The 24,886-nt window shown below is 36.4% G+C and overlaps 1 protein-coding gene across 6 annotated transcripts in view; it reads right to left on the minus strand.

Moving 5' to 3' along the window:
- The window catches only part of Yeats2 (YEATS domain containing 2), an 87,788-nt gene that overhangs the window by 42,761 nt on the left and 20,141 nt on the right, over positions 1 to 24,886 (minus strand). For all 6 annotated transcript variants that reach the window (XM_020175816.2, XM_074073649.1, XM_074073645.1 and 3 more), the window contains exons 5-12: positions 24,184 to 24,429; positions 22,439 to 22,554; positions 16,255 to 16,416; positions 9,566 to 9,677; positions 5,814 to 5,858; positions 3,322 to 3,502; positions 2,159 to 2,398; positions 507 to 665 (exon numbers count right to left, since the gene is read on the minus strand). In XM_020175816.2, coding sequence (XP_020031405.2) covers positions 507 to 665; positions 2,159 to 2,398; positions 3,322 to 3,502; positions 5,814 to 5,858; positions 9,566 to 9,677; positions 16,255 to 16,416; positions 22,439 to 22,554; positions 24,184 to 24,429 — 1,261 coding nt within the window. The remainder of the gene's footprint in view (positions 1 to 506; positions 666 to 2,158; positions 2,399 to 3,321; positions 3,503 to 5,813; positions 5,859 to 9,565; positions 9,678 to 16,254; positions 16,417 to 22,438; positions 22,555 to 24,183; positions 24,430 to 24,886) is intronic.

Consider the following 24,886-nt stretch of genomic DNA (forward strand, 5'->3'; position numbering starts at 1 on the left):
AAAGAGTAAATCTTCCTTCAAAGAAACATTACTGATGTTACTTTTAAAGTTTGTTTTTGGTGGTACTCGAGTTTGAACTCACTGTAGGCAAGTGCTCTACCACTGAGTCATGCTTCCAGTACTCGATGTCACTTACACTCTTGTTTACAGATGAGATTTCATTCTCCTTTTACATGAATATCTTATTACACAGCTACTAAGTCATGCTAAAGTTTCGTCTTTAATAAAAGATCAAATCCTAAATTGGGCAATGGTGGCTCACACCTATAATCCTAGCTACTTGGGAGGCTGAGATGGGGAAGACTGAGATTTGAGACCAGCCCAGACAAATAGGTCTGTGAGACCCCACCTCCAAAACAACCAGTGCAAAATGGACTAGAGGTGTGGCTCAAGTGGTAGACCACCTGCTTTGTAAGTATGAAGGCCTGAATTCAAACCCCAGTCCCACTAAAAAAAGAAAAAAGGATCCAATCCTTTGGACTGCACAAACATTACCAAATACACACCTGTACTGGGAGTGGAGGCCCCGATAACCTGCCCAGGTTTATCCATGATAACATAAGGATTATTTATAACAGAGCTGGTAGTGCCTTGCTTCACATGGACTGGAGTGGAAGTTGGGGTTCGAGGCAATGGTGATGGACTTGGAGTTGATATTGGGGAGCCTTTTGTTAATTCAGAAGAGAGAAGAGAAACAAAGTAAAATATTCAACTCATCTAGGAAGACATCAAAGACAAAGGTGATTCAAATGCCAGTTACCAAAAAGAAAGAGAAAAAAGACAAAGGTTTTGATAAGTAGGGAAGAGAGAATGGGGCTGTGTCCTTTAGGTACTGAGCAGCAGCAAAACTGAGGCAGGGAGCAGTATGCCTCACCACCCCTGATCCGTGAACCAGCAGCATCAGCATTATTGGGGAACTAATTAGAAACAGACTTTGAGGTTCCAACCCAGCCTACTGAATGTAACTCTGCATTTTAGCAAGATCTCCTGGAATTCACCTTAAAGTTCAAAATGCTGTGCTTTATGTAACAATGTCCAACTACTGTATCTGGCACAATGAATCTCTAAATATCACAAGCAGGTTCTTATAATACTGATTATACTCAAAGACGCTAAAGTTAGGTTAGAGAATTAGTAAGTGAACAATTAGATTGAGGATTGGGAAACTTGATGTTTTCATTTGTAATTAATTTCAAATAGGAAAATGTGAAATTCACCTACCCAAGAAAAAAATCTGTCAATACTATATCACAGTCATAGTCCAGAAAGATTCATGTTTACAAAGAATACTCTCAAAGGTTACTCATATACATCAACTGCCTTTCTGATCAGATTTATCATCTGTGAGTTTCTCTAAACTGAAAACCAATTTGTATGTTTAGCCTATTCCACTTCAAAACAGCAAGTTCTAAAATTCTAACTGGCAGGCATGGAGCATATTTCTGCTTAACTGTCCAATTTTATCAGTGAAGACTCCTCTGTTTTCTTTCTTAATTTATGTATTATAAGAAGCATTTTCCCTGTTTTCAATTACTTTCTTTTTTTTGTTTTTGTAGCACTGGAATTTGAACTCAGGGCTTCATGCTTGCTAAACAGCTACTCTAGCACTTGAGCCACTCCACCAGCCCAACTGGTTCCTTTCATGTCCTTTCTGAAGCACAAATCATAAAAGTATATTTCTACTAAAATGTTTCATATAAATGTGAAACTGTCACAAGGCAAGCGACAATCCAACCTTAATAAAAGAAGTCCAGAAATAAGTTTCTACTGTGCTTAGAGAAAGAATAAAAGATACTTCAATATCAAATCAATTCTAATTCTTAAAGTTAACTCTAAGCCAAAAGACATCTAATTTTTTCTATTACCAGTCACATTGGTTTCCACATAGAATCACTAAACTCAACTCCTACCTTAGTGTCAACCAGCTATTACACCTTAGGAAAAATTTTACCTGTGCTAATTCTAGCAGGCAAAAATTTGACCATTTTGGTTTTCATCTCTTCATCTGATTTGAAAACTCTTTCCATATTCGTAAGTTTTATCCTTTGTGACAGCTTTGCCTGTTGATAGTGATTAACTCCTTTGATAAACAAAAACACTGCTTAGAACTTCCAGTAATTCTAACATTCAGCCAACACACCCATTATCTTCTGTGTACCTGAAACAATCTTGCAGCTCATGGTGATGGGCTGGAAGGATTTCCCAGGTGACTCAGGATTAGTAACTTGACTTTGTGGCACAATTTTGCAACTTGATGCTATTGGTTGGAAAGCAGAATTGCCATGGGAACAAAAGGTAACTTTCTGAGCTGCTGTCACTTTGGTTGGTGTTCTTTCCAATGAAGATGGCAAAGAATAAAATGTAGTGTGTCTCTCAGATTCAGTGTTGACTGGGAATCCTGTTTGAAATTTAATAAGAAAATGATAGGTCATCAGTCTCTTTGAAATAAAAAAGTTACTATTGGGAAAAGAATAAAAATATTCTATGTAATTCAATATTGTAATACCCATACCAATTACTGGTATAAAAAATGTAACAGTTCACCCCATTATACTTTTTTTTGGTAGAAAGTAAATGCATGTTTTGAAACCTATTTAATTAAAATAGAATTCTTGTAAAAAAAAATCAGTAAACATATTAACTATAAATTCATGCTATAAAAAGGACTTGAGTTATTATGGTCCTCCATTTTTAAATATATAAAGTAAAAAACTATTTAGGAAGGAAAAATTCAAAAAAGAAATTGTTCACTTAATCTAATCTCATTAAATGCCCACAAAGAGAAATAAAATCAACATCTTCTAAATATTAACATTACATTAGAACACAAACTTTGACATGAAATCAATACCTTTTAGAATCAATTTTACATCTTATCTGCTTATATATGTGAACACTTTAAGTACATTTTTATTTGACTTACATTCCTTTTAAATGAAAAAATGCCACATTTGTTGATGTTTAACATTTTATTTTAAAACTTTAAATAAGATTAGCTATTTAATACTCAAGTCTCATAGTCACACAATCAGAAGCTGATCTAGAAAATCTTTAGCAAAAATATGCAAGTCCAGTGTTTTCAGTGATTTTTGCATTTTATCAAATGCTAGTAGAAATTTAAAAGAAAAATGCTTCTGAGAAAAGCAGAAGTTTGACTAGTTTAATAACAGAACTATATGGCACAGGCAGTGTGCCTATTTACGAAAAATTCATTTTCCACATACTCTAGGTTGCTGAAGGCAAAGGTTTGATATCATGTTATGCAAATAAGAAAGAAATTTCCCAAAGAACACCTCCATAAAAGGAAAAATGCTGCATTACCTTTCTCCACAGAGGTATCAGATACTGGCTCAAGGGACTGCTTTATTGGTGAGGAAGCTTTCACTGGGGCTGGAATGGTCAAAGGCAAAGATGGAGGGGCATCAGAGATATCTGACTCAGAGGACTGAGGATAAATGTAGTCTTCTCCAAGAGAATGCCGATGGAGTTCAACATCCACTACCTACACAATGGGACAACAACTGGGCTCATAAATCCATCATCAATGTTACAGAAAGCTCAAATACTGTCCCAAAACACGGGACTCTAAGAGATGTGACTGACAAATGATTTCTAACCACATCTCAAAGGCAATTTTTATCTGAATAATAAAGGATTTTCCTACAATGTAATCTATTCTGATTTAACATTGGGATACTTCAGTGAAATAAATGCTTTCCCATTTGCTGTTTCTACTACTTAGAACATGCTCCCTCCATGGCTGCCTTTCTCACTGCAGTTCTGACAGATCTTCCCTAACCATTTAGCTGATATAATGCCCTTGAGCCCCAGCTCTTTTCTTCACAGCACCTACCTATTTCCTAACTGAAATGATCTTATTCACTTTTGTGTTTACTGCCTATTCTTCTCCTTCTCAAAATTAAGACTACAACTCCTTGAGGATAAAAGCTATCTTATTCATCTCTGCATTCATAATACCTGGACCAGTGCATAACATGCAGAAGGTGCTCAGTAAGTATCTTCTGATATAACACAGTCTATTTCTAAAAACAGTAAGAGTTAACTAGCTAACTCTGATTATAATGGTGACTGTAGATATTATATCATAAATACATAAAGGGAGGAAAGGTAGGGAAGAAAGTGGAGGTCTCATACTTCCTGGCTTCACAACTTACCACAAAAGTACAGTAATCAAACAGTATGTGCCAAAATAAAGACTGACATATAAACCAGCAGAATAAACATGTATGACCGAATATTCTTCAATTAAAAGTGCCAAGATCATTCAACAACGGAAGGACAACCTTTTCAATAAATGGTGCTAGGAAAACTGGGTATGCACATGCAAATGCAGATGAAGCCTTATCTAAATGCAGTTGGACCCTTAACTAAAAATGGATCAAAGACCTGAACCTAAGAGCTAAAACAATAAAACTCTCAGAAGAAAACATAGAGGAAATGCTTCACAATACTGAATGCATTAGCTATGATTTCTTAAATACTTGTAATATTCAGAACATATAAATAACCCCCACAACTCAAAATAACCTGCTTAAAAAAATGGGCAAAGGACTTGAAAAGACATTTCTTCTTCTTCTTCTTTTTTTTTTTAATGGTACTGGGGCTTCACCTCAGAGCCTACACCTTCAGCCACTCCACCAGCCCTTCTTTATGACTGGTTTTTTGTAGATAGGGTCTCCTGAACTATTTGCTAGGGACTGGCTTTGAATGAGATTCTCTTGATCTCTGCCTCCTAGGTAGCTGGGATTAGAGGACTGAGCCACCAGGGCCCGGCCCTTGAACATACATTTCTCCCAAGAAAATAAAACAAACAGCTAAAAAGCCCATGAAAAAGATGCTCAACATCACTAATCACAGAAATGCAAACCAAGACCATGAGATAATCACTTTATCACCATTAGAATATACCTATAAATTAAAAAACAGATTAGTAAATGTTGATGAAGACATGGAAAAAACTGGACTCTACATCTGTGGAGGGAATATAAAATGGTGCAGCTGGCAGGGAAAATACTGTGGTGGTTCCTCAAAAAATTTAAAATAGCATTACCATATGATCCAGCAATTTCATTTCTGCATATACACCCAAAAGAATTGAACCAAAAAAAAAAAAGAGAGAGAGAGAGATTTTAACAGCTATCTGTACATCCATGTTCACAGCAGCATTACTAACAATAACCAAAAGGTAAAAGCAATCAAAGCCTGATGTATGAATGGATAAACAAAACTTGGCAAATACATACAGCAGAATATTATTTAGCTTTAAAAAGGAAGGGAATTCTGACACATGCTACAACACTGATGAACCTTTAGGACACGATGCTAAGTGCAATAAGGAAATGATAAAATGATAAACCCTATATGATTCCAATTATATGTCGTACTCAAGAGCAGGCATATTCAGACAGAAAGAATGGTGGTGGGAGAGAACAAGTAACTATCATTTAATAGGTATGGACTTTCAGTTGAAAAAAATTCAAGAGATGGGTTGTGATGATGGTTCACAACAGTGTGAACTGCACACTGAAACATAGTTAAGATGTAAATTTCATCCTGTATGTTTTTATACCACAATAAAAAAGAAAACACAAAAGGGGAATAGGGAGAAAAAAAAGTTAAAACAAAAAAAACAACTTAATACTCATTTTATTCCCCTTAATTAAAAATAAAGATCAACTGGGTGTAGTGCTGCACACTAGTAATCCCGGTACTTGGGAGGCTGAGGCAGGAGGATCAGGAGTTCGAGGCTTTGTCTCAAAAAAAAAAGATACCACAAGGGCAAAAACACTTACCGTCTCTGCCCCGAGGGTCTGCAAGCCAGTGTAAGTTCTATCCAGCTATTGAAAGACAAGAAGGAGAACATTAGATTTCCCTGTGCTTATTCATAAATTCAGGATACAATCTTGTCTAAAACCCCTTTCACCATGTGTTTTCACACTATAGGCCCTACTTTCTCATAATGTAAACTACCAATCTCCCACTTCAATAAAAATCCTCAGTTTTCTGGGGGAAAATCTGAGCAACAGCAAAACTAACCATAGACATATAGCTATTGTATACTTAATATGAAGTATATACTTGTGAAAACCTGTTTTAAAGACAATCTCAAAATGAAGTTTAACACAAAAAAAGGGTTACCACAGCATTATCCATGAACACAAACTAAAAGCATAAATGTTCAGTAAAAAAGAATTCTTAAGTAATTCATAGACTACCAATTTGTAAAGTATTATATAGTCAGTAAGATTTGAGTTTACAAAAATCATGCAAAAATATTTTAAATGCCAGGCTATAAAAATACGTATGTAAAGTAATGATGTAATCACATACTCAGAGTATAATTACTAAGCACTACTGAAAAAAATGAATGAAAATTTAGGCAATGCTAATCACTTCAAGTATATTAGCATCTTGAAAGATTTGTTGAAAGGAATATATATTGAAGTTAATAATAAAAACAAGAGTTTATACAATTATATAGAAAGAGGTTAAATCTTACCGTGTTTCCATTTATATCCTACTATTTAAAAATGACTTTGTGGACAACTTATCAATATAAACATTGTACAAATAAGACTAATAGGAAGAACCCAACTAAGCAGGATAGGAAGGGAAAAATGAAGCTGGGAATCAGTTAGTGAATTCAATGTTTTAAAGGCTTGGAAGAGGCAGAGGTCAAGTCTGGCTGAGTTCCTCAGCAGCCAACACAGGGAGGGTAACTGTCAGTAATGAGATTTTAGTGTTCAGAAGATAAAAAACAACATAGAGTGATTAGTAATTCTGTGGAAAAGATCTAGAGTTTTAAAAACTCTAAAAAGATATGGGCAAGTTCAGGTTACATCCATTTTCCTAACCTCCATAGACTAGAAATAACAGTCTTTTCTATAATCTGCACCAGCTTATGTTTCATTTTTAGGAACAAATTTTAAGTGAGACACTGAAATTGTTATTAAAACAGCATGGGGAATTAGAAAACATATCATATGAGAAACGTCACAGGAACAAGTTTTGCCAGGAGAAGAAATGACTTATGGAGGAGACATGAAGGCTATCATCAGGGATGCAGGATAGGGTAATTTTATACATTGTGTGAGCTTTAAATTTTATACAGCTCTAACACTTAGAATAATTAATACTTAATACATTTACAAAATCAAATATACATCACTATATGCCACAGACTTTCAGAATGCAGAGACGACTATGGGTTTAAATAGCCAGGAAAAGCTACACAGAACTTAAAGAATGGAAGTAATTCAAACAAGCACTCAGGAGAAGACCATGGATGAAACACCAGGGAAGAAAGCCCAATGCATTTCTAAGGCATGAGCAGACTGACATGGTTGAGTAGGAGGCTCACGCAGAGGATTAGTACTAGATGACTTAAGTGAGGTGTACTGAGTCAAAACAGGAAGAACCCTGAACAGTAGCAGGAATTCAATTGTATTTTCTGAAAGAGGAATAGCATAATGATTCTGAGGGTGGTATGTAGAATGGCCTAAGGGAAAGGAAACAGATTAAAGAAGACAATTAGGTGACAGGAGAATCACAGACTAGCAATGGTGGGATGTAAGAAAGATTATTTAGAAAAAATAATGGCCTTCAATTTAACAAATATTTAAAAGAGGGAAGACTCAAAGATGGCAGGGAAAACAATAAACACTCCAGTAAAAAATAAAGATCATATGGCCACAATACATGTGCTTACAGTACCAAGGCCAATAGAACAAAATAGTATAATTGTTTGTTTCCTTCTCTCCCCACCTCCTTCTTTTCTTTCTTCTTCCCTCCCTCCTTTCTTTTTTTGACAGGGAATGAATCCAGGGCCTTGAGCGCACTGTACTTTACTACTTGAGGTGAACTTTGCCTCCAGTCCTTTTTATTTTATTTTTGAGATAGGGTCTCACTAACTTCATGAGCTGGCCTCCAACTCCCAATATTCCTGCCTCTGTCACCTAAGTATCTGGGATTATATGTGTGCACCACCACATCCAACTTAAAATTATATTTTCTAGAAAAACTGGTAAGTACTTTACTGTCATTTTAAATCAATCTTCCACTGGGAACACTGAAGATCGGCACAATATATAAGAACTATATAAACAAGTTTATTTTAGGAATTAGGACTAGGCAACATAAGGTGGTATGTGCATGATCAAATAAGAAGCAAAATTATCTTAGATCTTTCTCTAAGTAATGGGAACAAATTGGTCTGCACTGAGGTCAAAAGCAATCTAGTCTTCCAGTAATCTCTAGAAAATAACAATCAGATTAAGCAGTACCGTCAATCACTAATGGGAAAATTTCAGCATGCTGCATCGTTGAAAAAGGTGCATTTGTGGAACAAAGGTAATGAAAAAGGAATTCTAGAGATGTACTCAGCTTTATTTAATTCAACTTTGGGAGCCATTAACAGGAACAGTATTAGGATTACATCATACATATAGAAAATGTATAAATGATATAATCTGCTATATGGCATAAAGAGGGCCTACAGCAATATTAAAAAATGGTCTGTCTTCCAACTACAAAAGTTACATGTTTATTATATAAAGTTACAAAACTGTTAACAAAAACAAAAATGGAGAAAAGAGTAGGGGAAATTGCCCACAATATCATTACTGTAATTATTACATTTTGGTAGCATTTCTTGTTTTCCACCCTTAAAAAAAAATTGTGGCTGACATAATACACACACACATATACACATATTTATTTTGTTTATTTATTTTTTTCTTGGCAGTGCTGAATATTAAACCCACATGCTAGCTAGGCAAGTGCTGTATCACTGAGCCACACCACAGTCCTACATACAGGTTTTTAATTTTTTTTTTGCCCATGCTGGTGTTTGAATCCAGGGCCTTATGCATTGTAGGTAAGCACTCCACCACTGAGCTATACCCCTAGCACTGTCTACAACTGGTTTTACACTCATCATGTATGATAATGATAGTTTTTCCCCATGTATAGAGGACAATTCTTAACATATGATTTATAGTGGCTGGCTAATAAATAACATGGATGTATCAATGAAGGATTTCATACTATGCAAATCAGACTACTGCAACCTTGCATGGTACTTTACAATTACCCAAACATGGTCATTTCTCTCAATTCTTTATGATATAAATAGACAAGGCTTAGTACTTGCTTCATTTTGTGTGTCATGTATGCATACATATTTGCAGTGCTAGGAAATGAATCCAAAGCCACACCAAGTATTTGCCTCATTTTATAAAAAAGTAAACAGATTTTTTAAAATAAAGATTTCAGTAACTTAGTCTCAAGTAACACAATAATGAGGTTTGATTAAAAAAAAAAATTCAAGTGTTCTGCTGATTTATCTGGACAGTCAGGTCGACTTTTTAAAGATACATATTGTGCCCTCAACCTTCCGAGGACAAAGAAATGTTATAGCAGTACATATAAAATGCCCAAAAGATCATCCTGCTTCACTGTCTTTGGCGACTTCCCTCAGAAGACCTAACACTACCATTGTAAGAGAGATACTTTATTTCTGGGGAGCAACGCTTTGTTACAATACCTTCAGATTATGTATGATATCTATCCTCTTGTTCTGGCTGTCTTTAAAGTGAACTTGAACTCTGACAGGAAACTCACCCCAGCCTCTTCTGGTCAGGTGAAAAGGAGGCTCTCTAGAGAAAAGCAGATATTTACACATTCACCCATGTCCATGCTCTCATTCTAGAGAGAAAAAGTTTTCTAACAATGGATAAATCAGGAATTCAAATCCTTCTAAGAATCATTAGGTTTCCGCATGTAAAGCTAAATCAGCATGCTGAACCTCATAAAAATGCTAAATTATAAAATTTATTTCACACCTACATTAAACTTTCAGTTACTGAATGCTTAGAGTTAAGAGGTCTGAATCATACAATTTAAAGTCATTTTCATAGATAAGGGAACTAAAGAGACAGAAGAAAGTCACACCAAGAACAGAACTCAACAGGCACTCAACAGGCCTGGGTTATGAGGAATATGTTCCAGATTGCTAGAGGCAAAAATAAACCATGAAATGCTCACTCTGAAAGTAGTCATTTTTTTTTAAACTGTCTGGTAAAAGGACTCAAAGGAAAGATCATGTGTTCACAATATGATCTTCCCCATATACTGGCTATGATTTTACTGGTTAGAGAACATTTGTGAATGCTAACTGGACTGAAGAATTCTTAGTCACAATGCAATCTGTTGCTGAGAAATGCCTTTGTTATTTTTCACTGATTAGAGAAAGAATTCAATGAATATCTGCCAAACTGAAATGGATTTTTCTCAGCAGGGCCCCTCTGCTTTTTGCAGTACTGGGGATTGAACCCAGGGCTTTGCACATGTTAGGCAGGCACTCTACCTACTGAGCCATGCCCCTCGTCCACAACATAATTTGTGGAGGAAAAAAAAAAAATTGGGAAATTAATGGGACAAGACTGAAACAAGCTGGAATCCCAGCTACTCAAGAGGCAAGAGATCAGGAGGATCGCAGTTCAAAGCCAGCCCTGGCAAAGAGTTCCATGAGACCTTATCTTGGAAAAAAACCATCCCAAAAAAGGGCTGGTGGAGTGGCTCAAGCGATAGGCCCTGAGTTCAAGCTGCAGTACCACAAAAAAAAAAGAAAGACAGACTAGAACAAACTATTAGTAATTGTGATGGATATGTAAGGGTTTCTTATACACTTTACTTTTGGATATGTGTGAAATTTTTTAACAAATTTAGAAATTTAATTGAAATCTTTAAGTATTCCAAACAGTAAGGCTTAAGTTAATGGGGACAAGAGAGAATGTCTTTAAATTAAAAATGTGTCTGACTCCCTGGCTTGGAGTTACTATAATGAGATGTTGAGATTGCAGGGGAAAGCACTTTCAATGGGATATGTTTTTGGGAAACCAAGCAAAGACATAAATTCAGTAAGGGCAGTGTCTAAGAACACAACCTGAGAGGTGTCTACCAGATCTGAAATAATAAGCACAGAGCCATGAGCTACCAGGAAAGCCCAACACAGGAAAACTCCTGAGTACAAGAGCAGCTTAGAAAGCAGAAAAGTAACACCCATGTTGGAAACCAGAGAGAAATCAAAGCTACTGTGCCTTAGATGGAAGAAGCCAGTTAAGCACCAGCTGAGGTAAGAGAAGTAGCCATAATGATGGCTGAGATTCAAGCAAGAGGTCAATGAGAAGGTAGACTTGAGATAGCAAAAAAGAATCCAAGGCCAAAGATACAATGGTTCCTAGAATCATGGTTGACAGAAGTACATAATTAATGGAAATTCTGTGGATGGCAGTTAGAGGCTGGTCTAAATTCATTTTGCAATATGCCTCAACAATATTGTTTGTATGCTAAATTTCCTACAAAATGGATATAATAAATTGGGTATGTTTCTAATTTATGTATACAGGTTAACCTTCAGAGAACAATCAGGAAAGACTGTGACCAGGAAAGGCACAGACAAACAGCACAAAGCCAGGAAAAAGGAACTATGCCTTTTAACAGTAAATTCCTCCATGACTATATTTTTGGAAACAAAAAAGGAACCTAAGACCTACCAAATGAGAAGATATTATGTATGAAAATTCTGTTCACAAAGAACTGCCTTCCCTGAACAGAAATTCTGTAGTTCTAGATTTCTCATAGAGGGTGAAACATATTAAGCACTGAGAAGGAAAACCACAATCAGTAGACAATCAATTTTTCACAATCACTCATAGTGACCCAGAATTCACCATTTATTGCATCTTGGATGAGCATGGTGTTACATCACTGTAACACCACAGTCAGGAGGATGAGGCAGGAGGAAGATCTACATGGCAAGACCCTGTCTCACAAACAAAAATAAATGGGCGCAGTGGCTCATGCCTGTAATCCTAGATACTCGGGAGGCAGCAATCAGGAGGATCACTGTTTGACACCCACCCTGGGCAAATAGTTTCAAGACCCTATCTCAAAACCATCCAAAACAAAAAAGGGCTGGCGGAGTGGCTGAAGTGTGGTAGGGCGCCTTCCTAGCAAGTGTGAAGCCCTGATATCGAATCCCAGTGCTACCAAACAAACAAATAAAACTAAATCCAGGACACACGTCTTACTTAACTTTATACTGGTCATCTATATGACCAATATATATCTTATATATATGCATATCTTATAATTATATATGTATCTTATATAGTCTATCTAGAGTGTTAAGTTCAATTCAAAGACGACTATTTTAAGAGGAATAGCAATAAAATGGAGTGTGTCAGGCACTATCATCTGGACTGCAAAAGACCACAAAACAGCCACGATGGCATATAAGCAAGGATCTCTTTCAAATAGTATTTGAAAGTCCTAAGTGTGTTGTTAATGAAGTTTGGGGAAGGTATGCGACAATGGCATGACTCATTAGGCTGTAAAAAATTAACTGGTCAGTCATGTCACAGCAGCTCATCTACTTAACACTGTCACAGTAACACAGACCAAACTGAAAATAACGGTCAGTGGTAATTTAATGATGTAAAATATCACAAATTTCACAAAACAAAGTTCATTTACTTTTAGCAAAAGGCACAAGAGGAAAGAGAAACATGAAAGGAGTTTGATGGATTCATTCTTTGGACTTCCTCAAACTGTTACAGCACATTCTGCTAGTGATCTGCCACACCTTTAACTGCAGATCACAAAGATTTCTCAGTAAGTACAATCTAATTTGTTACTGCATGATTTTTAATTACAATTTAAAAGAAATCAAGTGGTTTCTTTCCAATTCTTGGTGTGAGAATGGAGAAATAAAATAGGCACTGGTTTGCATCATTAATATTAGGGCTTTTATGTAATGAATTTCTAATCCTTTTTTTATGAATTAGAAGTTTATTGTCAATAACTGATTCACATTATTCATGTTAAATAAAATATTTACCTATGACAATGAATTTAATTTTTGTCATTATTAGGGAATTTTTTGTTGATCTGGACAAAGAAAAAATTTTCCTTTTTTTGGTGGTACTTTTTTTTGGTACTGGGGCTTGAACTCAGGGCCTCACACTTTCTAGGCAAGCATTCTACCACTCGAGCCACTCTGCCAGTGGTACTGGGATTTGAACTCAGGGTTCTGCACTTGCTAAAGGCAGGCATTCTATGACTTGAGCCATGCCTCTAGCCCTTTTTGCTCAGGCCATTCTGGACAGTGATCATCCTACTTTACACTTCCTGCTATAGCCAGTAAGGTGCACACTACCCAGCTTTCTCCCGAGACAGGGTCTCACTGTTTTTGCCCTAGCTTGGGCTGGAACTGCTATCCTCCTAATCTCAACCTCCCAAGTAGCTAGGATTATAGGCTTGAGACACCAGTGCACAAATGTTCTTGTCTATACATTTTTATAGATAGCAGTTTTAAAACTTTTCTATTTCTGGGTTAGTAGAATGGCTCAAGCAGTAGAGTGTCTACCTAGTTAAGTGTGAGGCCCTGAGTTCAATGCCCCCGTACTGTCAAGAAAAAAAAAAATTAAAACTCTTCTATTTCTTAATTAAACTCACTAAAATACTGTGATCACCTGGAGCTAGGATATCTACATTCAGAAAATACTGTTATTCTATAAGCTACTGTTAAACTATGAAACATTAACATCCTAAATCCTCAAGTAAACAATCATTTTTCTACAATTTAACCTGTGGAAGAAAGTAGGGCAAGGAAGGATTTACTGAGGAAGTAAATTCTGAGTGCCATTTTGCAGCGTAAACAGCAGATCTTCACAAAGATGGCTATGCTGCATGTGCATGTCCACGTGTGTATGAAGAAGACAGATTAATAGGAGGATAAATGGTATTCCAGATGAAGAAAACACATCTAGGTCACCAGAGGTTTTGCAAGACAGTGAAGATGCTAAGTTAGTTATAAAGGGCATTTTTACTGGGGCTTGAACTTAGGACCTACACCTTAAGCCACTCCACCAGCCCTTTTTTGTGATGGGTTTTTTCGACATAGGGTCTTGCGAACTATTTGCTTGGGCTGGCTTCAAACCGCGATCCTCCTGAGGTCTGCCTCCGGAGTAGCTAGGATTACACAGTGAGCCACCCAGCTGTACAGGGCCCTTCTTAAAGGACTCAAGCATCAGGTAAAAATTTACACCAAATCACAGATCAGGTCATTTCAACACTAATGTCTGAGAGCCTAAAAATGAAACTGCTCCCTTATCAATTAAATTTCATCATTGAAATAAAATATGTATTAATGCTTTCCTGAGGTGCTATACAATGAAGCATTAAGAAAATGAAGGAAATTTTATTAACAGTACAAGCAAAAAATGTCATTTGCATTGGAAAATTATTATACTGACTACTACTGACTGATTCTCTTGGGTAGGCAGGAGATAGAAAGATTAAGTAACATTACAAGTGTGATATCATTAAGTTCAATGCAATTCTAATCTGCAACTTAGAATCTGATTTGATTGTAAGTAATTTGGAAAAACGTATACTCAAGAATGGTCAAGAAAAAATGTAAAGAAATAAGGGGAATTACTGTCTGAAATATTGTATTAGGGAAAATAATCAGGATACTGTAATACTACTATAGGAAGTATAGAGTCTAGAATCAGATCCATGTTTCTGTGGTAATTCAGTGTGTATAAAACATAGAAAAAGAGCATATCAGCTGATAATTGGACAACTATTATCTTCGTACAGTGAAGATAAATGTACTGTATCACCTATAAAAATCTCATTTCCAAGTATTCCATTTGCTGAACACCCCTACCTTTATGTTTCCATTTCTAATCCTAATTCTTTGACCCCACTGAAACTTCCTATTTCTTGCTCACAGAATTTCTCACTATCCATCATTGCTTTTATCTAATTCACTACTCTCCTAAGCTTAGGTTCTATTTAACATCACAAGAATAACCTGCTCCCTAAAGTGAGGAAACCAATAAAACAAGAGACCGGGGTTCCAAATGATCTAAGTGCATGTCAAAGTCCTTAAAGAACAACAGCAAGAGTACTACTAATAGAGAGAAAAATCAGTGAACCGGGTGTTAAAACTTTTTCAAAGAAGAGACTAGAGAAAAGGTTAGATCAAGAAGAATTAACCTAGAAAGTAACACACATGCACAGGAAATCAATGCGAGTCAACTCCCTGTATAGCTATACCTTATCTCAACTAGCAAAAACCCTTGATCCTTCCTATTATTGCTTATACTCTCTCTTCAACAAAAATTAGAGATAAGGGCAAAATAGTTTCTGCTGGGTAGCAAGGGGATGGGGGGGAGAGGGAAGGGGCAGGATGGGGGGAGAGGGAAGGGGCGGGGCGGGGGGGGAGAGGGAAGGGGCGGGAGGGGGGGGAGTTTAGGGAGGAGGTGGGGGAAGGGGGGAGAAATGACCCAAATATTGTATGCTCATATGAATAAAAAAAAAAAAAGAAGAGACTAATATGAGAAATTAATAAATACCTCCACAAAGGAGGAGCAGCAGGCCATACTGGGCTTCAACACATCTGAGGTTTTTTTAGGGAGAAGGAAAAGGTGGTATGGGATCCACATGTATGACAAGGCAGACACTCGCCCCTTTTCAGACCCAATGGTACAAGGTATGTGAGAGGAAAAAACACAGTTGTCATTTAAAAGGGTTCTTGAGGGGACAGTCATGTTTAAAGAGTCAGGAGAAAAGGAATGTTCTGGACAAGGCAGATGAGATAGAGTATTTCACTGGTAAACCCTATCCACTTCCACAATACATTCAATAAAGGTATATATGTATATAATCATATAATGACATAAAGAATGTATCTAAATGATACAAGTTAATTTCACAACAATACATAAAATCCCATTTTTGTGAAACAACAACCAACTATACTATGTCAGAATATACACAGGAATATTCATTGAGGTTACTTTTAAGCAGGTGAAATCATGGGAACTTTCAACATCAAATATTCTGGTAATGTCAGAATCTTGTTACACATAAAACAGCAGCATTTTCTTATGCATCTGTATGAACAAGCTTTAGCTATTTCCAGAGGGGAGCAATCAGCTTATACCATCAACACATTCATGATCTGACAGGTGATGCTGACTGTGCAGTGAGACAGTAATCTGCAAGAGGAAACCACAGCTACAACTACACAGCAACTAGAGCTAACACTGAATAAAATACTAATAATACAAGAATTTCCAAGGAATATTTTGAAGTTAAACCGCTTTCCTTATACTTCCATAAATCTGTGCTTAGGTTAAATAGTTCAAGCTTGCTCACCTAACTTCCACAAGGTCATTTGGTTTATAGCTAGGATGAAGGAAGAACCAAACTTTCTTGACAAAATGATTAATGCTAGGTTCTCTACGAGACCCTCGGACATACACCATCCATTTATGTGTTGACTGGTCATTTTCTTCCCTCTTATCCGGAGGTATATACCTAGAGGAGAAAAAAAGAGAGAGAGAGAGAGAGAAAAAACTTAATTCTTTTATCCTTCAAAAACTTAACAATGAACTCCTACTTAAAAGTAAATTAAAATTAGTAATATTTAACAGTGACACCACCTAACTATAAACATTCTTTGTAGTTAATCATTTTATTTTTAATTTTCAAAACTTTTTTTGGGGTGTAAAGGACATTCTCTTAAAGTTTCATTTTCTGATTATCAGTCTGAGATTTAAAAACAAATTCAAACTTGTTTTTCCTGTTAAGTGAGTAGCTGAGATGGAAATTAACTGGACATATTTTTATTTCTGAGTTGGGGAGCCTCTAGTCTTTAGGTTGATTTCTTTCAGGTTTCAGGGAGCCAGAACTTTAGGTCCTTCTGGCACCTAACTGCTGCTCTCAAGAAGGCTACACCTCATTTCGTGCTCCCTCAAAGCTCAAACAAGCTATCCTCACTCCTGACCTTGATAAAACTAGCACCTAAACCCTCTTTCTCCTTTCTGTCTCTACTTCAATATACAAGGTCTCCTTCTTAGGTTCTGAAGAAAAACATGGACATAGCCTTCTGTATGTTCATCTGTGCTTATGACTGTCCTTAATAATGCAGGAGCCAAGTTGCCTAACTTGGTTCTTCAGGAGTGTTCTTGTCCAGTCTTTGCACTTCATTCCTCTCTATGTAAGAACTAGTCTGTGAGCTCAGTGCTGCTGGTTCAACCTGGTAATCCTAGCTACTTGGGAGGCTGAGATCCATGGGATGGTAGTTCAAGGCCAGCTCAAGCATATAGTTGAAGAGACTCCAACTTAGTCAACAGCTAAGTGGGAGGAGAAGCATGGTCCCAGGCCAGCTGGGGCAAAAAAGTTCATGAAACCCCCATCTCAATGGGAAAATAGATGGGGGTGGCACATGCCTGTCATCCCAGCGAAGGTGGGAAGTGAAAGCACAAAATAGGACCGCTGAGGTGCAGGCTTGCCCAGGCAAGAAGCAAAACAGCCACAGCAAAAACACCTGGAGGCATGGCTGTAGGGAGCATATTAAAGCCTATGAGAACTGGACATTAACAAGGCGAGATACAGTTAATTGCTTTTACCTGTAGGCCAACATAGGCACAGCCCCCAGCCACAAAACAGGGAAAGGCAGAACAGCTGTTTCTCCTAAGTTGTGTTCAGAGAAGAAGGAATGCAGGTTTCCCCTGTTGCAATGTTACGCCTCTCCCTGTTTGCTACTATAAAAGAACCTGAAGGAGGAAGAGGGGCTTTTGGGGTCTTTACTTTGAGCTTTTTGGTGTGGGAAGGTTTTGGAAGAGAAAAGAATTATTAAAGGGAAAAATTGTTGAAGGGAAAACGTTAAAGGGGTTGACAGACAATCTGTAACAAGACTTTAACATAGGCTTCAGAAAGCAAAGTTGAGAAAGAACTTCATACATAGACCTTAGGAAAGCTAAAGAAAAGCCAAAGAGAACATGGGACAGTGCACAGTGCAAGTCTAAAGACTGAGCCCTTAAGAGTTATGCATATGCAGTTTTTAGGCATGGCTGCTGGTTTGCAAGTGAGCACCTGAGGTTTTGAGAGAGCTAAAGAGAGAGAGTACAATGCAAGCCTGGGGCCAAAAGACTTTAAGAGCAATTAAGCTAAAGATAAGCTGAGAGCACTCAAGGGACAGTGCCAGCCTAAGGAAAGAGGTTTGAAGCAAGGTTTTAAAGAACTGCAAGGAGTAAGGCCTTAAAGAAGCAAGACACAGAAAAGAAGCAATGAGGGCTGTGCATCTCCAGCTGAGCGTACAACACACATGACCCCAACTTTCTATCTATCCTGTGTCTTCTTTAAAATCTCCAGTCGCCCTCAGTAAAGCCCAGTTAGGTCCAGTAATAACCACGGAGCAAGAGAGAAAGCTTGCTCCAGCAAGGGAGGGAGGGTGAGAAACAGCACCCCCTTCACATGGCTCAAGCAGCAGAGCACTTGCCTAGCAAGTGTGAAGTCCTGCAATCAAACCCCGGTCCCACAAACAGAAAAAACCCAAAAACTATTCTGAATTTCATGAATCTTGTTGGGATTTTCATTACAATACCTGCAGATCAATTTGAGGAGAAATGACTATCTTTAATATACTGAGTCTCCTTATACTTGAATTACAACATACTGCTGTAATTATTTAGTTCTTTTATCATGTCTTCAATAAAGTTTTGTAAGTCTTCATGAAGGAGTAGTATGTCTTTTATTAAGTACACTGTATTTTTACTGCTAAAGTATCTTTTATTTTCTAAATATGTAGCTGTAACAGAAATAATTGACTTCTGTGTATTGATACTGTATTCCATTACCTTGTTTAGCTCTCTTGTTAATGCTAAAACATTATTAAAAATTATTTGATCTTTCTGTGCAATCGTATTTAGCTATTAATTATGTCAACGAATGTTAGTATCATTTTTTAAAAAACTATGCTTTTATTTTCAAACGACATTAGTATCTCTAAGTACAATGTTAAATAATAGCAGTTAATAACGGGCATCTCTTTCTTGTCTTGCTCGAGACACTAAAGGGAAGGCTGCTAATAGTTTACCACTTGCTGTAGATTTTAAAAATCTTCATCTGAGCTAACTAAATTCCTAATTTGCCAAGAGGAAACATCATAAACAGATGCTGAGTTTTGCTAAATGTTGATTCCACATCTTTTGAGGTAATTGTGTTTTTCCTTCTTTAATCTGCTAATATGAATAAGTAATTATACATGCCAATTTTCTAAAGAGAATTCTAACTTATATTTCTTGGTAAGAAAGCATTACCATTTCTATTCAGTTACACAATTCAGTTTGCTAATTATTTCATTATTTTTACAACCATATTTATGAGTGTGGATGCCCTACAATTTTCCTTTCTTGTGAACTGTCTGGTTTTATTAACATAACTAAGCTACCCTTAGAGGGTAGAAAGTGTGGTCTCTTTTTCTCCATATTTTCTGTGTTTCTGGAATTATCTGTTCGTTCAGCCTGTAAAGGTCTGGTGGGTTGCTTTTGGGGTAGGAATGTTTAAAAAGCAATTAATTAAACTTACTTCGTAGTTATGAGTATTCAAGGTTTTACCCTTCTTGAGTCATTTTGATTAAGTTGAATTCATCTAGGGAATATCCACTTCATCTAAATTTTCAATGTACTGGCATTGGGCTGATGGAGTGGGTCAAGTGGTAGAGCACCTGCCTAGCAAGCATGAGGCCATGAGTTCAAACTCTAGTACTACCAAAAATCAAAAAAGAATATCCAATGTACTGGCATAAAGATGTTAATAGTTTATCTCTTTTTTTTCTGTGGTGCTGGGGATTGGCCTTATGCAAGCCAAGCACATGCTTACCTTTTACAGTGCCACATCTGTAGTTCAACTTTTTCATTTCTTACACTTATTTGTACCTTCTCTTTTTACTTTGAGTAATTTAATTAGGTTTGTATATGCCGTTTTTTTTTGCTTCTCTCGTTGCATTATTTTGTCTGGTTAAGTGAGATGCTTAAATGAAGTTAAAATTTTTCTTCTATTGCAGTCATGAAGAATTATAAATTTCCCTTTAGAGTTATCCTATAAGTGTAAATTATATTTTGTCTGAATATTTTAATATGATTCTTCATTCCTTTTTTGTTTTGTTTTTTTGAGACAAGGTTTTCCTATGTAGCTCAAGTGTCCTGGGACTCACTATGTAGCCCAAATCCATAATCCTCCTGCCTCTGCTTCCTGGGTGCTGGGACTACATGTCTGCACTGCTGTACCTGACTCATGGTTTTCAAGTTATCCTTTTGCCATTAATTCTAACTTTACTGCAATGTGATCAGAAAAAAGACTATATGACTAAAGACTTTTAATATTTGTTGAGTTTGTTTTATGACTTACTGTGTAGCTCATTTTTGTAAATATCTCTTATATTCTTAAGCAAGCTAAGACCCCCTCGAGGATTCTTTTTCTTTTTGCTTATTTTCATTCTTCCTGTATTTATTTATTTTGAGACAGTCTCGCTATGTTGCCCAGGCTGACTCTGAATTCCTGGACCCAAGTCATGTTCCTGAATAAGCCTCTAAAGTTGCTGAAACTACAGTTGTAAACAACAGAGAGCTGAATTTCAGGAAGTTTCATCTCAATCTAACAATTTCTATCTTTTAGCTAGACATTTTCGAGAATGCTGATATATTAAGATTTATTGTTGGCTGGGCATGGTGATGCATACCTATAGTGGAGATCAGGGAAGACTGAGGTTCAAGGCCAGAGCGGGCAAGAGGTTACTGAGGCCCCTATCTCAACAAAAATCCTACCATGGTGGCACGAAGCTGCCATCCCAGTTATTTGGGAGGCCTAAGAAGGACTGAGGTCCAGGCTGGCCCTACTCAAAAACTTGAGACCCTACCTGAAAAATAACTAAAGCAAAACATTTTTTAATAAATTATTTGCTTTATTCTCTTCTCCGCATCCCTCCTCTGCCCTCACCTATCTTCTTCTGAAATCAAGATTGTTTCCCTTTCTTCACTCTATTTTTCCTGTAACTAGTTTGAAAGTTTAAATTTCTACGTCTCTACTTCTAGAGGTTATCTTAAACATTTTAACATTCTTAACACAATCTAAAATTAACCAATACTTTTAATCTTTTCCAGAACAAGACACTTATTTTAGTCCTCTCTCATGCCAACCATTCCCTCTGTACTTAAGATCCATGGTTAGGTCGAGTACCAATGGCTCACACCTGTAATCCTAGCTACTCAGGAGGCAAAGATCTGGAGGATCACAATTCCAAGCCAGTCCAGGCAAGTAGTTCTCAACCCTATCTCTAAAAAAACCCTTCACAAAAAAGTGCTAATGGAGTAGCTCAAGGTGTAGGCCCTGAGTTCAAACCCCAGTACCCCCCCCAAAAAAAAAAAACCTTTAAAACTCTGACCTCTATGATCAATTCCTTTTCCCATCAACCTTAACTGAAGCCCTTTCATGCATCTATATGTGGACTAAATATTAACACAGCATAATATTCCCATGCTATCGGATTTTTTTTTTCTTGATGGTCGTAGTAGGGTTTGAACTAACTCAGGGTCTCCAATGTTGCTGTACCACTTGAGCCACATCCCCAGGCCCCAGCTTCTTTTTTGAGACAGGGTCTTGCAGAACCTCCTGCACCACATACACACACCATGATCCTCCTAGTTGAACCACCACTCTAGGCACCTGCTATGAGATTTATACTATCTGCAGACACTTGCAAAAGTGATGACACTCCCACAAGATAGGAGATCATACTGTTAAAGAACTAGTTCTTTAGCTTAGAAAAACACTGACTTTCAAGACCCGCTCTCAATCTTTTACATTTGTATAAAAGATCCTATCTTAGAAATTTTTACCAAGTACTTAAGTCTCTGGACCTGTTTACTTTCTAAACAAAAACTCTTTGAAGAGTTTGGGATCGGGACTCTTCCTACCATAATACTAGGTAATAAAGAATACTTTTGCCAAAGTATTCATGTATATGGACAACTGGAAATGAGATCTTATCTACTTTGTTCTCCTATCCCAATGACTGTTAAGATTCAAACCTCTATGGTTTGCCTTATAGCATCACACTAAAGGATTCAAAATCATTTTTGAGAAGAAAAAAAAGTTGAAGAAACCTATCACTTAAATCCTTCCATTTTCAAAGAGAAAGCAAAGAATAACAAGTGGGATCCCAGGAAGAACTGGTTTCAGCTTTGGTAGTGCCAGTCACAAATGGCAAGTGTGGAGAAAAAAAAAAAAATACAGATTTAAGAGCTAGAGTTGAAGGCAGTGCGTGAGAACTGACCATTCTCATTGGCTTTCAAATATCTAAATACTGTGGTATTTGTGGATATGGCACAAGCCAGAAGGCACAGTACAGAGGAAGCAATACCTAAATAAAAAAAATTCAAATTCTGACTTATTTTACTAATGAGCAAGGTTACATTAACAAAGTCTCTGGACTTTTGTTTACTACTTTGGCATTGAATACTTTGGCATTCAATGAGACAACTCAACTGATACTCACTTGGACACATTGCCCACGACTATTGTTTTCTTTACAAAAAGCCGTGAAGTCTCATCTCCTATGAGATCAGCATTCTGCTGTTCCATTTTATGGGAGCCAGTAACACTAGAAGTGTCCTGAAAGAATCATAATCAATATTCATTTTCATTTTAAACAATTTTCACTAAGAAATTATACAATCATAAAAGCTACAAATGGAATAACTCAAAAATGTTTTAAATTATAAAATTCTGGTTTTAAATGTTTTAAATTACAAAATTCTCAAAGCATGAAAAACTAATTTATTGTTAATATTGTACTAATTTACATAAAAAGTTTGTATAGCATAAATCCATGTTTTCAATATTCTCATTTGTATCTACTTTACATACACAAGTAAAATGTGAAAGGGTACATAAACAATTACAATGGTTGTCTCATGAAAATGGGAATGAAAATGAAGAAAGGGATCAAATTTAGTTTCTTTTCAAATTTCTGTACGAATCAAAATTTCTCAGTGAGAAGTAATACAAATACAATGGTTAAAGTCAGATTTCAGTGACAGACTGTTGATTCAAATTCTGGTCCTTCTATGTACTAATGCATAATTTTGGGTAATTGCTTTCTCTGCTGTAATTTTCTCAAGGATGTTAACAGCACCTACTTTATTTTTTTGTAAGTTCTTTAGAAAAGTGCCTGCTACACAGTAAACACTAAATGCTTGTTATATAAATACACACATAAATGACCACATATTATATAAAAAATCTAAATTTATAAATCCTATGGCTAGTATGACCTAAATGCTTTTTCTTAAAAGAAAAATTGGCAGTATTTGCTCAGAAATAATACTGGAAAGATACAAGGAAATTTGAACATTAAGATTTCCGATTTTGGGGTAGCAGCATTACGAATGACTTTAGGAAAGTTTTTTTTTTTTTTTTTTTTTCTGTATTTTGTGATTTTTACCAATGAACACATGAATTTATAGTTAGAAAAATAAATATTTATTTTTTTTGTGGTGATACTGGGGTTTGAACACAGGGCTTCATGCTCATAAAGCAGTGCTTTACCACTTGAGCCATGCCTCCAGCCCCCCAAAATTTTTAATAAAATTTAATTTAAAAATTTAATAAAATTAAACTTAAATTTTAAATTAATTTTTAAAAAGTCAAATATTTGATGTCTGAGTACATGAAAAATAACCTGGAAATTTCTTATCACCAAATGTCACTGAGAAAAACCACTGGTCTAATCCAATACAGCTCTAATTTGACTATTATACAAGTTGAGAGTAGCATGAGCTGGGAACTCAAATAACAAGCTGGCAGGATCAAAGATTAATACCGTTTTCAATCTATTTATTATTTGTCCCATGTTCTCCAGTTACTACTGCACCGTAGAACATCAAGTCTCACAGTAAGAGCCACCTGAGGGGACAAACATGGCAGAGTAGAAAGACCTTCAACAGGTCACTGAATCATCAATTCCAAAGGTTTTTTTCATATCTACATGGACAACATCCAGGAGTTATGCTATACTGGAGCACTCAGCTCTAAAGTTAGAAAGACACAGGCTTAATTCTCAGTTCTAATACTTTCGAGCAAATGTAACTTTAGCTTCAACAAGACTCAGTTTCTCCACTCTAAAAGGAATACAGGCTATTTCCCGGTGCTCCTGAAAAGGTGAATGAGAAATATGTGCAAACTTATTAAATAAATCCTCGCTCCCTTCTTTGGCTCCCTTCCCTCCATGAGACTCTGTACCCTGCCAGTGTTTTGGCTTGTTCTGTGCTCCACGTTGTTTGAGAGTCTTTCCTCCAAATCCATATTGCTGTTATTGTCTTTGTCAGACAGGAAGTCATTGTGTTGAGACAAAGAATCACTTTCTGAATGATTAGCAGATGGTGTTTCTGATCTCTGATTGGTAGGAGATGATGACCTAGATGGTGATTCCAAAAATTTCTTGATAGCAGGATGATTAAAAACCATTGTATCACATGTCTTTGATCCCTAGGAAAAAAATGAAAGCAAGCAGACTTTTAATACAATCTACCAAAAGTAAGCGAAAATCTGATCTCACAAAAAACCTTAGCTACGAAAAGATCAATGTTTTAAAATCCTCTGTATTCATAAAATAAAGTCCTTAAAATAGAGGCTATATCAACAAAACAAATAACTAGAGTGACAAATACTTATGCAAAAGTTGTAACTCTAAAAGTTGAAGGAGCCAGGTATGGTGGGGCACATCTATAATCCCAGTACATGAGAGGCTAAAGCAAGAGGATTATGAGTTTGAGGCCAGCATGGGCTATGTAGTGAGACCATGTTCAAAAAGCAAAACAAGAAGCTACAAGAATCTGAAAATGAGAAAAATTTATAGTAACATAAAGAAAGTAAGATTTAACTTTAAGAAATGTATCATACCACTTTACATATATATATATATACACACACACACACATATCAA

This window comes from Castor canadensis, chromosome 5 (assembly GCF_047511655.1).
Source record: "Castor canadensis chromosome 5, mCasCan1.hap1v2, whole genome shotgun sequence".
Taxonomy (NCBI): domain Eukaryota; kingdom Metazoa; phylum Chordata; class Mammalia; order Rodentia; family Castoridae; genus Castor; species Castor canadensis.